Here is a 13,327-nt window from a genome sequence, read left to right as displayed (position 1 = left end):
TGAGCAGCTGCTACTCCTAATTGGCAACCACGTCTCGGAGTTGAAACGGACATGTGGGCAACTAGCTCAATAGATGTTATTCCCGTCATAAATTCTGCCCCAAACTGCCAGCCTTTTGGAAGAAAACCAAAGGTACAACAGCTTGCATTTCTTTCTCATTTTACCCTGTTTCTATGCTGCCTGTCCTACAGAAAAGCTAGATATCAAGATGCCCGCAAATTCTACATCAAAACTGGGATCTGTGATGATTTATCAGGATGCTCTTTTTCCCACATCGCAGCAAAGACCTGGTAGAGCCTCCCCATACACCTCCGGACCATCACCTCACTTCTGGAATTCCGAATGGCCCTCATGACCTGGCTTTTCAAATAAGCCTCCGGGGCCTGCAAGTGCCTGCATACCCTATTGGGTGATTAGCCGTGCTTTACAAATCCTGATTGATTGATTTATAGGACCGAGCATACAGGATCTGGACTAGGCCGCCCTTGTTCAATTGATATACTGAATACTTATGTGCGAGTACAAGATTTCAGGGCATAACTCGGATAGTAATGCACGCCTGGTTGGCTTGACTTGCTCCCTGCAACACACAGAGAGGCAGAGACAAGGCACTTTGACTCTGATTATGAGAAATGTGCTCTGGGGTCCCAGGTAGGATACCAATCTGCCCAATTGTAACTGGCCCGCTGTTTAAATACGTTTATTGCCCAGGTAGGAGACCACTTGTCTTATGTTACCACCCAGAAAATCTGCCTGGAAAAATCACATGAGGCGTGAGCATGCAAGCCTGCCCAACCTCCTCCTTACGGGACTTGGGGAGCCCAAAAAGATCCCCTTGCAAGCTCACAGCTTGTCTCCTGACACTCTCTTACCTGAAAAGATCCTCTTTGCCAGCCCACAGCCTGTTTACCCCCTAACACCTTTCTACACCCCTCCCTCTGTCCCAGCTCCCCACTCCCATTTACCACATGCTTTAAATCTTTTCGGAATTAGGAATTCCACACATAATATGATCCAGGAGAAAGAGGTCCACATAGGTATTCCTAGTTCAGTGGAGATTATCTCAGAATAGACAGATTTAGGTGTGGAGGTACCATCCAGAAACATTATTTCCAGTCACTCACTATCATCATACATAAATCCAACCACCTAATAATGCAGGCCTTTGAAGTGGTACATGCTTATTTTCAAAACCTCGCTTTACAGTACGATGTAGTGTTGCTGATTGTTGGATATTTACTCTGTTTAGTTGTATGCTTTTGTCCGTGTGTTTACATTTTTGTATGTTCATACATTATTAAGGAGTCTAATACTGCTAATTGAATTTAGAGTTAAAGTTTTAGTTGTACTAAGGAGCACAGTTTCATTTTAAAATGTGGGCCATATCTGCTGTAACCAGATTTTCCAAAAAAGTAGGTTGTGAATCCCTGAGAGAGATAATTACACAGCTCAAAATGTCTTCCACTGGCCCAATATGGTTCTCCAGTATGGGGGTAAAGAAAAGAGTAGATCGCTACAGTTACAAGAAAATAGCTATTTACACAGGCTTTTGGCAGTGCCCAAGTCATCCACCGCGTATATTGCTCACAAAGAACTGGGCATAGAGTACATGGAAGATATTATGGACCTTAACACTCTAACGAAATTGCATAGCATTTGGTCAAAACAGGGCACCAAGATCACCAGAATAATCAGTGGGGACTGCTTGGGTTTGGGCAACCATGGAAAAATGTCATGGTTTTTGTATATCAAATCACTCCTACTGGAATTGGGCATAAACTTTAACCCATCAGAACTGCATGGTATTTTGTAATTTAACAGGGGAGAAATTAAATAGATTTTTTCTGAGTAATTGGGTGGTTCTCATAGGTGCCCAGGAAAGGATGAAACCTACAATTGCTAGATTGTATATGGGTTCAATCCAACGGGGGTTCAGGGACACTTGACCTTTGTGAAGAATATCTACGACAGGTTCCTGCCAACCAGACTCCGCCTTGAGGTGATCCGCCGCCTAGTAGTCTTCCCAAAAACACATGCATGGTTCCCAAATCTGCCTAGGTGCCCGTGTGATGGGAAGGCGAGACAGACAACCTTACATGTTTTATTGTTCTCTAGACTTTATAGTGATATCAGGTCATCAACGCTACACCCCCTATTAATATCCCAAGGTTTATCAAATCATCAGGAGGCTTTAATTCACTCAAAAAACCTGCCAACTTTATACACATGTTTTGTTATTCTAGATTACATCAAGGAGGCCCTCTATAGACGAAAATCTTTAATCTATGTAGGCAACTTGCGTTTTGAGGAAATTGACGATTTTTGAGAATTTTTTCCTAGTTGATCCCACTTGTAATCATGGGCGTGGTCTTAGTTGTGAAAAACCACATATAAAGACTTGTAAGTTAAACACTACAAAGGGAGATGGGCATGGTTCCCGAATCTGCCTAGGTGCCCATGTGATGGGAAGGCGAGACAGACAACCTTACATTTTTTATTGTTCTCTAGACTTCATAGTGATATCAGGTCATCAACGCTACACCCCCTATTAATATCCCAAGGTTTATCTAATCATCAGGAGGCTTTTATTCACTCAAAAAAACTGCCAACTTTATACACATGTTTTGTTATTCTAGATTACATCAAGGAGGCCCTCTATAGACGAAAATCTTTAATCTATGAAGGCGACTTGCGTTTTGAGGAAATTGACGATTTTTGTGAATTTTTTCCTAGTTGATCCCACTTGCAATCATCGGCGTGGGCATAGTTGTGAAAAACCACATATAAAGACTTGTAAGCTAAATACTACAAAGGGAGATGGGCATGGTTCCCGAATCTGCCTAGGTGCCCATGTGATGGGAAGGCGAGACAGACAACCTTACATTCTTTATTGTTCTCTAGACTTTATAGTGATATCAGGTCATCAACGCTACACCCCCTATTAATATCCCAAGGTTTATCTAATCATCAGGAAGCTTTTATTCACTCAAAAAACCTGCCAACTTTATACACATGTTTTGTTATTCTAGATTACATCAAGGAGGCCCTCTATAGATGAAAATCTTTAATCTATGAAGGCGACTTGCGTTTTGAGGAAATTGACGATTTTTGTGAATTTTTTCCTAGTTGATCCCACTTATAATCATGGGCGTGGTCTTAGTTGTGAAAAACCACATATAAAGACTTGTAAGTTAAATACTACAAAGGGAGATGGGCATGGTCTTTAAAAAATTGCCTGTGATACCATGTTTGGGTCCATATTGAATTGCTGTTTCTCTATGTCTACCTCAATGCTTGAATACTTTTGTTTTTAAGTGTAATTATTGTGTCTATATGTAAACTAAATGTATTGAGCTTTTTATCCTTCGATATAATTCACGTCTTTATCTTGTATTGCTTGCTTTTTAATAAAAGATTTACTTAACTTGACTTGATGTAAAATGTGACTAACCAAATTAGCTTACAGAAATTACTTTTTGAAAATGGACTTAGTCTAAATCCAGTTTCATATTTCTTTCTATTGCTCTATGCAGGAATTGAGAAATTCATAGGCCAGTACTTCCACAGTCGGGACTACAAACACCCAGAACCGTTTGAGGGGAAGAGAATCATCATAATAGGAATTGGGAACTCTGGAGGTGATCTTTCTGTGGAGATCAGCCGCACAGCCAGCCAGGTGACCTAATCTTCAGGTTTTTAATAAAGTTTGAAAAAGTTCAGATGCACCCAGGGGTTTCAAATTCGTACAGCCAAGCGACACACTCCGTTAGATGCCCCCACTTCTGTAACACTTGTTTCCACTGCCTACTACTCACATACTACTAAAGGCCATTCACAAACCTACTGCCAGAGACCTTTGCCTCTCCTTTCATCTCTGTGCCACAGTGCATACTACTTTGTAGTAAATGTGGGAGGAACCAGGGTGAGTGGTGGGAAAATGGGGACTGATTACTCAAACATCTTTAGGGCGAAAAAAAATGTAACAAGGCATTTTGGAGACACATGCTAAAACAAAAACACACACACACATAAAAGAGTAAGAACATTGTAATTCACAAGATGGACTTCTAAGGTAACTACAGCCCTAAAAGTACCCAAACTGATATAATTATGCTGCACACCAGCCTTGGAGTAAGTTAAGAACTGAATACACAAGGAGGGATGAAGAGCTAATTAAAGGTCCAGCACACATGCCCCTGGATTAAACTGAGAAACAAAAAGGTGTACAGTTCCTGTTGAAGGTAGGTCAGTAGGGTCCTGAATGATCAAGTCTGAGGGACCTGATTCCTCAGAACCAAGAGCCCTCACACACCCCAAGGGGTGTCATGCTTCATTATTGAATAGCTCCTCGTTGGGCCGCGCTGGAATGCCTAACGTGCCCTGCGAGGAGGCTCTTTGCCAGAGTTCTTTTGAGCTGCAGTTTGTGAACATCGGATGTTTTGGAAGGGGTTCAATCTGGAATGAAGGAACTGCGCTCAAGTGCCATGGATCTGGTTGTGGTAACACAGGATGCTGGTGTGAGTGGGAGTAGGAAGAGAACACTCCTGGGTTGGCTAAAGGACAGGTAATGTGGTTATAGTTTAAGTTGTGTCACATACTGTAATGTGTATACTTTTTGGAATTTTCTATTGCATATTTCATTGTGTTTACTGTGTTTTGTTTTCAGTGTAAGGGGAGGATGTGTTGTGTATTGGTTACTATCTTTTCCCTGTTGGGAGTGAGGCATGGAATGCTGGTTGCACTCTTCCACGGTGTTCCAGTCCATTGGCCAGTTGATGCCTTTACCTTGGACTGGAAGCTGTGCTGCCTGGCTCCTACAGTGGCCTCCTGGTCAAGGCCCTGGCACTTATTATTTTATAAATTAAGCACTGGTGTCCCATGAAAGTTTCCAAGCTAGTCTCCATGAAATAGCTTGGTGCAGCTGGAGTAGTGTGATCGGTGGCTGTATGATAAATGTCCCACAGACTTCTTCAGCCCCAAATAGCGTCACTTAGACCTACTACTGTTTACTAAAGAGGATAGGGTGTTTTTGAGGATGCACGGGTGGAGGAGTGCTGGAGGTAAATCTTTTTGGGCATTTTTAACCCCAGAAATGTGAAATACCTCTAGAGATATGAGGGTCAGATATCCTAGCGTTCCATACCAGGAACTGAGTTTAAATGATAATTTATAGATTTGGGACCTGGTTGTGATGTTAATTCCGTTGCCACTGTGATGATGCAAAGTCCAAATATTCAGTGCATTTAGACCCTCATTTCAATTTTCTGGAACTTTCGATTTGTCCAGCAACAGGACTTGGGAGGCAATTGGGCAAAAGGTGATTTTGAGATGTTATATTTTGAAATGTCACACTGTAAGGATTTTCAAAGAACATATTCTCCAGGTTACACTGAGCAGAATATATCTGAGTAAACAACCCTGAATTAAGAAATAACTAGCAGAAATCATTCATTTCCAAAGTAGCACCCCATTCCGTTGTGGAAAATGCATAATAGCGCTGTGATTCCAAGTCACAGAAATATCAGCCCCCGTGCTAACGCTAATTTCAACTGTGGTCTTTCAAGATGGCTCGGGAGAAAACCTTAGGGGCATATTTACAAACCCTATCTCCACCACAATGTCACTTTTCAGGAGTTTGTGGTGGCGATAGGGGCTCCGCCTTAATTAAAAGGTAGTGTTAAGTCACTTAATGTGGCATAATGCTGCATTGTAAATAAGGCCCCCTTTCACGCTATACTTAGCATGAAAGGGAGGGCAATGGGTGTTGCTGTGGGCGTTCCACCACAACACCCATTGATTTTGATGCTGCACCATATTTACAAGGGTGGTGCAAATATGGTGCTGGACAAAATTAAGACCAGGGAAAACCTGGTCTTACCCTGGCAAAATGAGGAGAAATATTACATTTCTCCTTGCTTTTGCTGTATCCATCTGTGCAGCAACAGTAAAACGCTAATGATTGTTTATGTGCAGGAAGGCGTCCCTTCCTGTACATAAACAATAATAAAAAAAAATGTTTTGCAACTGCTATGTGTGCTACATAGATCAGCACATATGGAAGTTACAAAACACCATTTAAAGATTGATCTGAAAGAGACATTTATTTAAATGAGAAAAGATCGCGGACACGAAGGAATTTGAGCCTTCTTACAGACAAGCAGTACCTGTCCTAGCCATCCACGGATCAAGAACAGTGATACTTCCGCCCCTTGTTGGTAAAAAGGAGAACAGATTTGTTTCCAAAGACCTGGTCAAACCACATCATGTGGCCAATCATAAGCAGTAGGCCAAGTGGACTCCAAAGATGTAACAGACGCCTGTTGGACTTGGCCCGTCTGGCAGGTCCGCCCCTGAAGTTTGGTGCTTAGTATATGTGTCCGGGGAATGGTGATTCCCCCTCTGAGTGTGTGTGTGGTGAGAGAGACCTGCCTCCCATAGGAATGCATGGGGAATGGATGTGGCCCTGGTAGTTCCTGATGCGTGGGGGCGTGCCGGGTCGTGTTTGGTATGTGTGCGCTCGTGAGGTTGAATGCTACAAGATGATGTATGCATCATGTGTGTGACTAGAAGGGAAGTGCCACTTCTAGACTTGGGTGCATGTGTGCAGTAGGTGTGCTGGTGTATGATTGGCTGAAGCCGCCTGGGCCTTCCCCACCAGGCTGGCCCCACCCCCTAGGGTGCGTCCAGTGCCCCTGGCCTGGCCAGTAGCATGAAATTCCTTATAACCAGTTCTGGCTGGTTCTCTCCCTGCCTGCCCCTTTTGGAGACAAAGGGAGCTCCTGTATAAAAGGGGGGTGGGCCCTCTTCTCTCTCTCTTCCTCTCTTCCTGCTCGTCCTGCCTGGAACCCTCCCAGGGTCGTGCTGCTGCGTGGGCTCAGGGTTGGCTGGCCTCCCTGGGCCCTGCCCTGCTCCTGCACTGCTGATGTCCCTTTTTCCCTTCTACAAGCTGATGTGCTCCCCCCTGAACTCCTGGACTTCCTATGGACCCTGCTTTCTATGGCCCTAGCGCTTGAGAGCGTTCTCCTGCTATCCTAGTGCCTTGTGGCGCTCATTCCCGCTTCTAGCGCTTGGGAGCGCTTTCCTGTCGTCTTAGCGCCTTGGGGCGGTGCCATCCGGCTGTCCTAGCGCCTCGAGGCGCTGCCGTTCTGCCCCCAGCGCTAGGAGCGCTCTATTCCTCCAGCCGGTGCCCACCCGGCATATGCCTGTCGTGGGAGGGGGCCCGAGCCCCCAGCGAGTGCCTACCTCGCGTTATTGCCTTCCTGGCTGCCTTATCGAGGGAGCCGGGCCCTCGTCAATTTCCCCTGTGTTTCACCGCCGCAGCCCGGGACCCTGCGTGAAGCCCGCCCCCGGGCCGCGCTCTGATTGGCTGTCGGCCCGGGCTGAGCTGATGACGTTTCCCCGGGCCGCGCTCTGATTGGCCGGCGGCCCGGGGAGCTGTGGGGACGACCGGCGAGAGCCACGAAGGCAGGGGTCGGCGGGAGCCTACTCCGCGCCCCTGCGTTCCACCCGAACCACTGCCGCTTCCCCCCCGGGGGCCCCCAGGAGCGAGAGGGAGCCCCGGAGAGCGAGGAGGACCGGCGCGTCTGCCCGCCGACGGTGAGTGCTGCCGGAGGGGAGGCGGGGCGTCGGAGCACATTGTCGGTGCTCGCCCCTCCCCTCCAGCGCGAGCACGCGTGTGCCTCGAGGCCCGAAGGGCCCCCAGTGATGCCGGGTCCCCCGAGGGGGGCCCCGCCTGCCCAGTTCTGATCCCGAGCCCGCGAGGCTCCGTCACGGCCCCCATTGATGCCGGGTCCCCCGAGGGGGGGCCCCGCCTGCCCAGTTCTTGCCCTGAGCCCCGTGAGGCTCCGTCACGGCCCCTGGGGCCCCCAGTGATGCCGGGTCCCCCGAGGGGGGCCCCGCCTGCCTGCAGTTCTTGTCCCTAGCCCTGCCTGGGCCCCGAGTGGCCCCACCACGTGTCCCTGGCCCTGCCTGGGCCCCGAGTGGCCCCACCACGTGTCCCTGGCCCTGCCTGGGCCCCGAGTGGCCCCACCACGTGTCCCGGACCCTGCTATGTCCCAGTCCCCCAGCGGCCCAGCACTTAGTGGGCCGCTGCCACGTTTAGGTTTGCCCTGGGCCCCTTGCAGCCCACTCAGGACTCCGAGACTCTAAGGCGCCCTCGCCCCAGGAAGGCCATCTGGCCTAGGGGGCGCTACTGACTATTATCAATGTGTTGCTGAGACTGATTATGTGTTGCCCTGCTGATGGGGGCCTCTGTTGTGTTATGTACCTTGCCATTCCTTCCCTCCTGTATAACCTTGCCTCATGTATGTCTATGCTGGTTAGAGTGAGTTCTATTGCTGGTTCTATGAGACCCCGGGGCGGGACGTATTCTATGCTAAGCTCCTGGTGATTGTGTCCTAGTCCTAGTCCGAGGAAGCTCCCAGTGAACATGTGTTCTAATGCTAGATCGATCATGTGCCTACTCCTGGCAGGGGCCCCTTGGCCCTGCCCTGTTCTTTCCCCTTGTAACCCCTGCCGTACCTCGAGCCCCTTGTAAGGTGTATGTTCCTATGTGTCCTTCGTAATACAAAGACTATTTTCATATATATATTTGGTGTGGAGTTCCTTTTGTGGGGGGGCCCGGGAGGTTGTTGTTGGTGGGTGCGTGCGCAAATGCTTCACACATGTCCTCCGAGATAGGCCTGACTGCCCGCGCCGCGTTACCTAGAGGGCGAGCAGGGGTCGACTTTACATAGGAGTGGTGGTCTCTGACTGGCTGTGGCGCAAGCCCTGGCCGGCCGGGGGTCCCATTTCTTACACTGGTGGCTAGCGGTGGGATCCGGACTTGTGTTTGCGCAGTACCACAACGATAACTGGCCTCCCTACAAAACTCTGCATTGTAAATGGTCGCAAAAAAAGGAGATTATTGCTTTTAAGAGGTTACTTAAATGTCTGTTCTGTGAAAAATGTATTCTGGTACGCTATGGGTTAGGTGGCCCTAGCTCGGGAGGGTAGATCAACTCCCTAGTGCAATGGGTTTTTCTGGATTCACCAGAAGGGTGGGATCCAGTGGTGGCAGCGTAATTGTGTTCAATGTGCATGGTCCCTGTCCCTTCCCTGGAGTAATGATACCTGTGCCACATGGGTCGGGTCAGGTTGCTGAAAATGTCTGTTCTGTGGAAATGTTTAATGATTAATAGAAATACCCGTTCTGTGGAGAGTTTTTTTAAGGTTACTTAAATGTCCGTTCTGTGGAAAAATGTGTGCGTATGCACTGTGAGTTAGGTGCCCCTAGCTTGGGAGGGTAAATCATCTCCCTAGTGTAATTTGGTTTTCTGGATTCACCAGGAGGGTGGGATCCAGTGGTGGTTGTGTAATTGTGTTCAAATGTGAAGGGTCCTTGTCCCTAGAGTAATGGTACCTGTGCCCCGAGGGTCGGGTTGAGGAATCAGGGGCGGTGGAAAACTGTCTTACCAGTCTAGGGGACGGTGTGTGGATGAATGTTGAGGTGCACGGAGTAATGGAGTGTAAGTTCTCTGGGATGGGGAGCTTGCTGAATCACCGATAATCCTGTCCTTCCTTACCCCGTTGAATGTGGTTGACGCATCATGTGTTCCGTATCCCGCTGGATGCGTTTTAGGCGTCAGGTGTCGCCCTGGCTGAATTTATCTTAAGTGGTATCCCTGTTGTGTTCTAGGCGTCAGGTGTCGCCCTGGCTGAATGTATGTTAAGTTGTATCCCGGACAAGGAAGACCTGCTGGCGCGGCCGCGGCTTGCCTTGGGGAGAGCTGAACACTGAGACTCCTCTTGTTGCGTTTTAGGCGTCAGGTGTCGCCCTGGCTGAATTTATCTTAAGTGGTATCCCTGTTGTGTTCTAGGCGTCAGGTGTCGCCCTGGCTGAATGTATGTTAAGTTGTATCCCGGACAAGGAAGACCTGCTGGCGCGGCCGCGGCTTGCCTTGGGGAGAGCTGAACACTGAGACTCCTCTTGTTGCGTTTTAGGCGTCAGGTGTCGCCCTGGCTGAATTTATCTTAAGTGGTATTCCTGTTGTGTTTTAGGCGTCAGGTGTCGCCCTGGCTGAATGTATGTTAAGTTGTATCCCGGACAAGGAAGACCTGCTGGCGCGGCCGCGGCTTGCCTTGGGGAGAGCTGAACGCTTAGTTCCCAGGTGGAAGACCAGTGGAGGGAGGAAGTTCCAAGACTGGTAGGAAAGTGTGTTCTGAGGGTGTTTCTCCTGGGAGAACGCGGAACCTCAGAAGTAGAGGTAGGGTGGGGCATTCTTGCCCGTGACCTCTGGCAAGCCTGGGGGGTGCGGACCCTAGGTGGAAGGAACAGTGGTAGTCGTGGCTACCCTGAGAAAGGGAGTGGAGAAGGGCTATTGTGGGCCCGGGGTTACCACCCCCCACTTCGGATTAGCAGGGACCAGTGGTATCTGGATGGCTTAGGGCCTGGTCCTAGTCATGGACAACTCAGGAGTACCAGGTGGGTAGCCTGGTTGGGCCTATGTCTTCATTTTTTTTTCTTTTTTTTTTGTTGTTGTTTTGTTTTGTTAACTTTTATTATTTTTAGTCTGTGTATGTCTATCGGTCCGGCGGTGCGGGCCGCGTCCAAATTCTATCGCCCTGCAGCAGGGAAGTCCATCACGGTAGTGATTGGTCTGCCCTGCGTTTGGGCTGGGAGGGGCATGTGTTGGACTTGGCCCGTCTGGCAGGTCCGCCCCTGAAGTTTGGTGCTTAGTATATGTGTCCGGGGAATGGTGATTCCCCCTCTGAGTGTGTGTGTGGTGAGAGAGACCTGCCTCCCATAGGAATGCATGGGGAATGGATGTGGCCCTGGTAGTTCCTGATGCGTGGGGGCGTGCCGGGTCGTGTTTGGTATGTGTGCGCTCGTGAGGTTGAATGCTACAAGATGATGTATGCATCATGTGTGTGACTAGAAGGGAAGTGCCACTTCTAGACTTGGGTGCATGTGTGCAGTAGGTGTGCTGGTGTATGATTGGCTGAAGCCGCCTGGGCCTTCCCCACCAGGCTGGCCCCACCCCCTAGGGTGCGTCCAGTGCCCCTGGCCTGGCCAGTAGCATGAAATTCCTTATAACCAGTTCTGGCTGGTTCTCTCCCTGCCTGCCCCTTTTGGAGACAAAGGGAGCTCCTGTATAAAAGGGGGGTGGGCCCTCTTCTCTCTCTCTTCCTCTCTTCCTGCTCGTCCTGCCTGGAACCCTCCCAGGGTCGTGCTGCTGCGTGGGCTCAGGGTTGGCTGGCCTCCCTGGGCCCTGCCCTGCTCCTGCACTGCTGATGTCCCTTTTTCCCTTCTACAAGCTGATGTGCTCCCCCCTGAACTCCTGGACTTCCTATGGACCCTGCTTTCTATGGCCCTAGCGCTTGAGAGCGTTCTCCTGCTATCCTAGTGCCTTGTGGCGCTCATTCCCGCTTCTAGCGCTTGGGAGCGCTTTCCTGTCGTCTTAGCGCCTTGGGGCGGTGCCATCCGGCTGTCCTAGCGCCTCGAGGCGCTGCCGTTCTGCCCCCAGCGCTAGGAGCGCTCTATTCCTCCAGCCGGTGCCCACCCGGCATATGCCTGTCGTGGGAGGGGGCCCGAGCCCCCAGCGAGTGCCTACCTCGCGTTATTGCCTTCCTGGCTGCCTTATCGAGGGAGCCGGGCCCTCGTCAATTTCCCCTGTGTTTCACCGCCGCAGCCCGGGACCCTGCGTGAAGCCCGCCCCCGGGCCGCGCTCTGATTGGCTGTCGGCCCGGGCTGAGCTGATGACGTTTCCCCGGGCCGCGCTCTGATTGGCCGGCGGCCCGGGGAGCTGTGGGGACGACCGGCGAGAGCCACGAAGGCAGGGGTCGGCGGGAGCCTACTCCGCGCCCCTGCGTTCCACCCGAACCACTGCCGCTTCCCCCCCGGGGGCCCCCAGGAGCGAGAGGGAGCCCCGGAGAGCGAGGAGGACCGGCGCGTCTGCCCGCCGACGGTGAGTGCTGCCGGAGGGGAGGCGGGGCGTCGGAGCACATTGTCGGTGCTCGCCCCTCCCCTCCAGCGCGAGCACGCGTGTGCCTCGAGGCCCGAAGGGCCCCCAGTGATGCCGGGTCCCCCGAGGGGGGCCCCGCCTGCCCAGTTCTGATCCCGAGCCCGCGAGGCTCCGTCACGGCCCCCATTGATGCCGGGTCCCCCGAGGGGGGGCCCCGCCTGCCCAGTTCTTGCCCTGAGCCCCGTGAGGCTCCGTCACGGCCCCTGGGGCCCCCAGTGATGCCGGGTCCCCCGAGGGGGGCCCCGCCTGCCTGCAGTTCTTGTCCCTAGCCCTGCCTGGGCCCCGAGTGGCCCCACCACGTGTCCCTGGCCCTGCCTGGGCCCCGAGTGGCCCCACCACGTGTCCCTGGCCCTGCCTGGGCCCCGAGTGGCCCCACCACGTGTCCCGGACCCTGCTATGTCCCAGTCCCCCAGCGGCCCAGCACTTAGTGGGCCGCTGCCACGTTTAGGTTTGCCCTGGGCCCCTTGCAGCCCACTCAGGACTCCGAGACTCTAAGGCGCCCTCGCCCCAGGAAGGCCATCTGGCCTAGGGGGCGCTACTGACTATTATCAATGTGTTGCTGAGACTGATTATGTGTTGCCCTGCTGATGGGGGCCTCTGTTGTGTTATGTACCTTGCCATTCCTTCCCTCCTGTATAACCTTGCCTCATGTATGTCTATGCTGGTTAGAGTGAGTTCTATTGCTGGTTCTATGAGACCCCGGGGCGGGACGTATTCTATGCTAAGCTCCTGGTGATTGTGTCCTAGTCCTAGTCCGAGGAAGCTCCCAGTGAACATGTGTTCTAATGCTAGATCGATCATGTGCCTACTCCTGGCAGGGGCCCCTTGGCCCTGCCCTGTTCTTTCCCCTTGTAACCCCTGCCGTACCTCGAGCCCCTTGTAAGGTGTATGTTCCTATGTGTCCTTCGTAATACAAAGACTATTTTCATATATATATTTGGTGTGGAGTTCCTTTTGTGGGGGGGCCCGGGAGGTTGTTGTTGGTGGGTGCGTGCGCAAATGCTTCACACATGTCCTCCGAGATAGGCCTGACTGCCCGCGCCGCGTTACCTAGAGGGCGAGCAGGGGTCGACTTTACATAGGAGTGGTGGTCTCTGACTGGCTGTGGCGCAAGCCCTGGCCGGCCGGGGGTCCCATTTCTTACAACGCCCGAATCTGGCTACTATCGGAGAGGTTCAAACTGAAAGACTCAACACCTTTGAAGAATCTGCAGTGCGAAAAGAAGGACTGTGCAATAAAGCCATGGACCTTGTATCTCTTGAGACCCAAATACCAGTTCGTCAAGAAACAGCTATCTACAATGAAATAGCATCTGACTATACAAA

At 51.2% G+C, this 13,327-nt stretch overlaps 1 protein-coding gene across 3 annotated transcripts in view; it reads left to right on the top strand.

Annotated features, from left to right (window-relative positions):
• LOC147747927 (flavin-containing monooxygenase 5-like) overlaps nucleotides 1–13,327 on the top strand; it is a 529,839-nt gene that overhangs the window by 279,880 nt on the left and 236,632 nt on the right. For all 3 annotated transcript variants that reach the window (XM_086956883.1, XM_086956897.1, XM_086956891.1), the window contains exon 5: nucleotides 3,534–3,676. In XM_086956883.1, coding sequence (XP_086813009.1) covers nucleotides 3,534–3,676 — 143 coding nt within the window. The remainder of the gene's footprint in view (nucleotides 1–3,533; nucleotides 3,677–13,327) is intronic.

This window comes from Lissotriton vulgaris, chromosome 1_1 (assembly GCF_964263255.1).
Source record: "Lissotriton vulgaris chromosome 1_1, aLisVul1.2, whole genome shotgun sequence".
Classification (NCBI taxonomy): domain Eukaryota; kingdom Metazoa; phylum Chordata; class Amphibia; order Caudata; family Salamandridae; genus Lissotriton; species Lissotriton vulgaris.
This window is presented reverse-complemented; position numbering and strand designations above follow the sequence as displayed.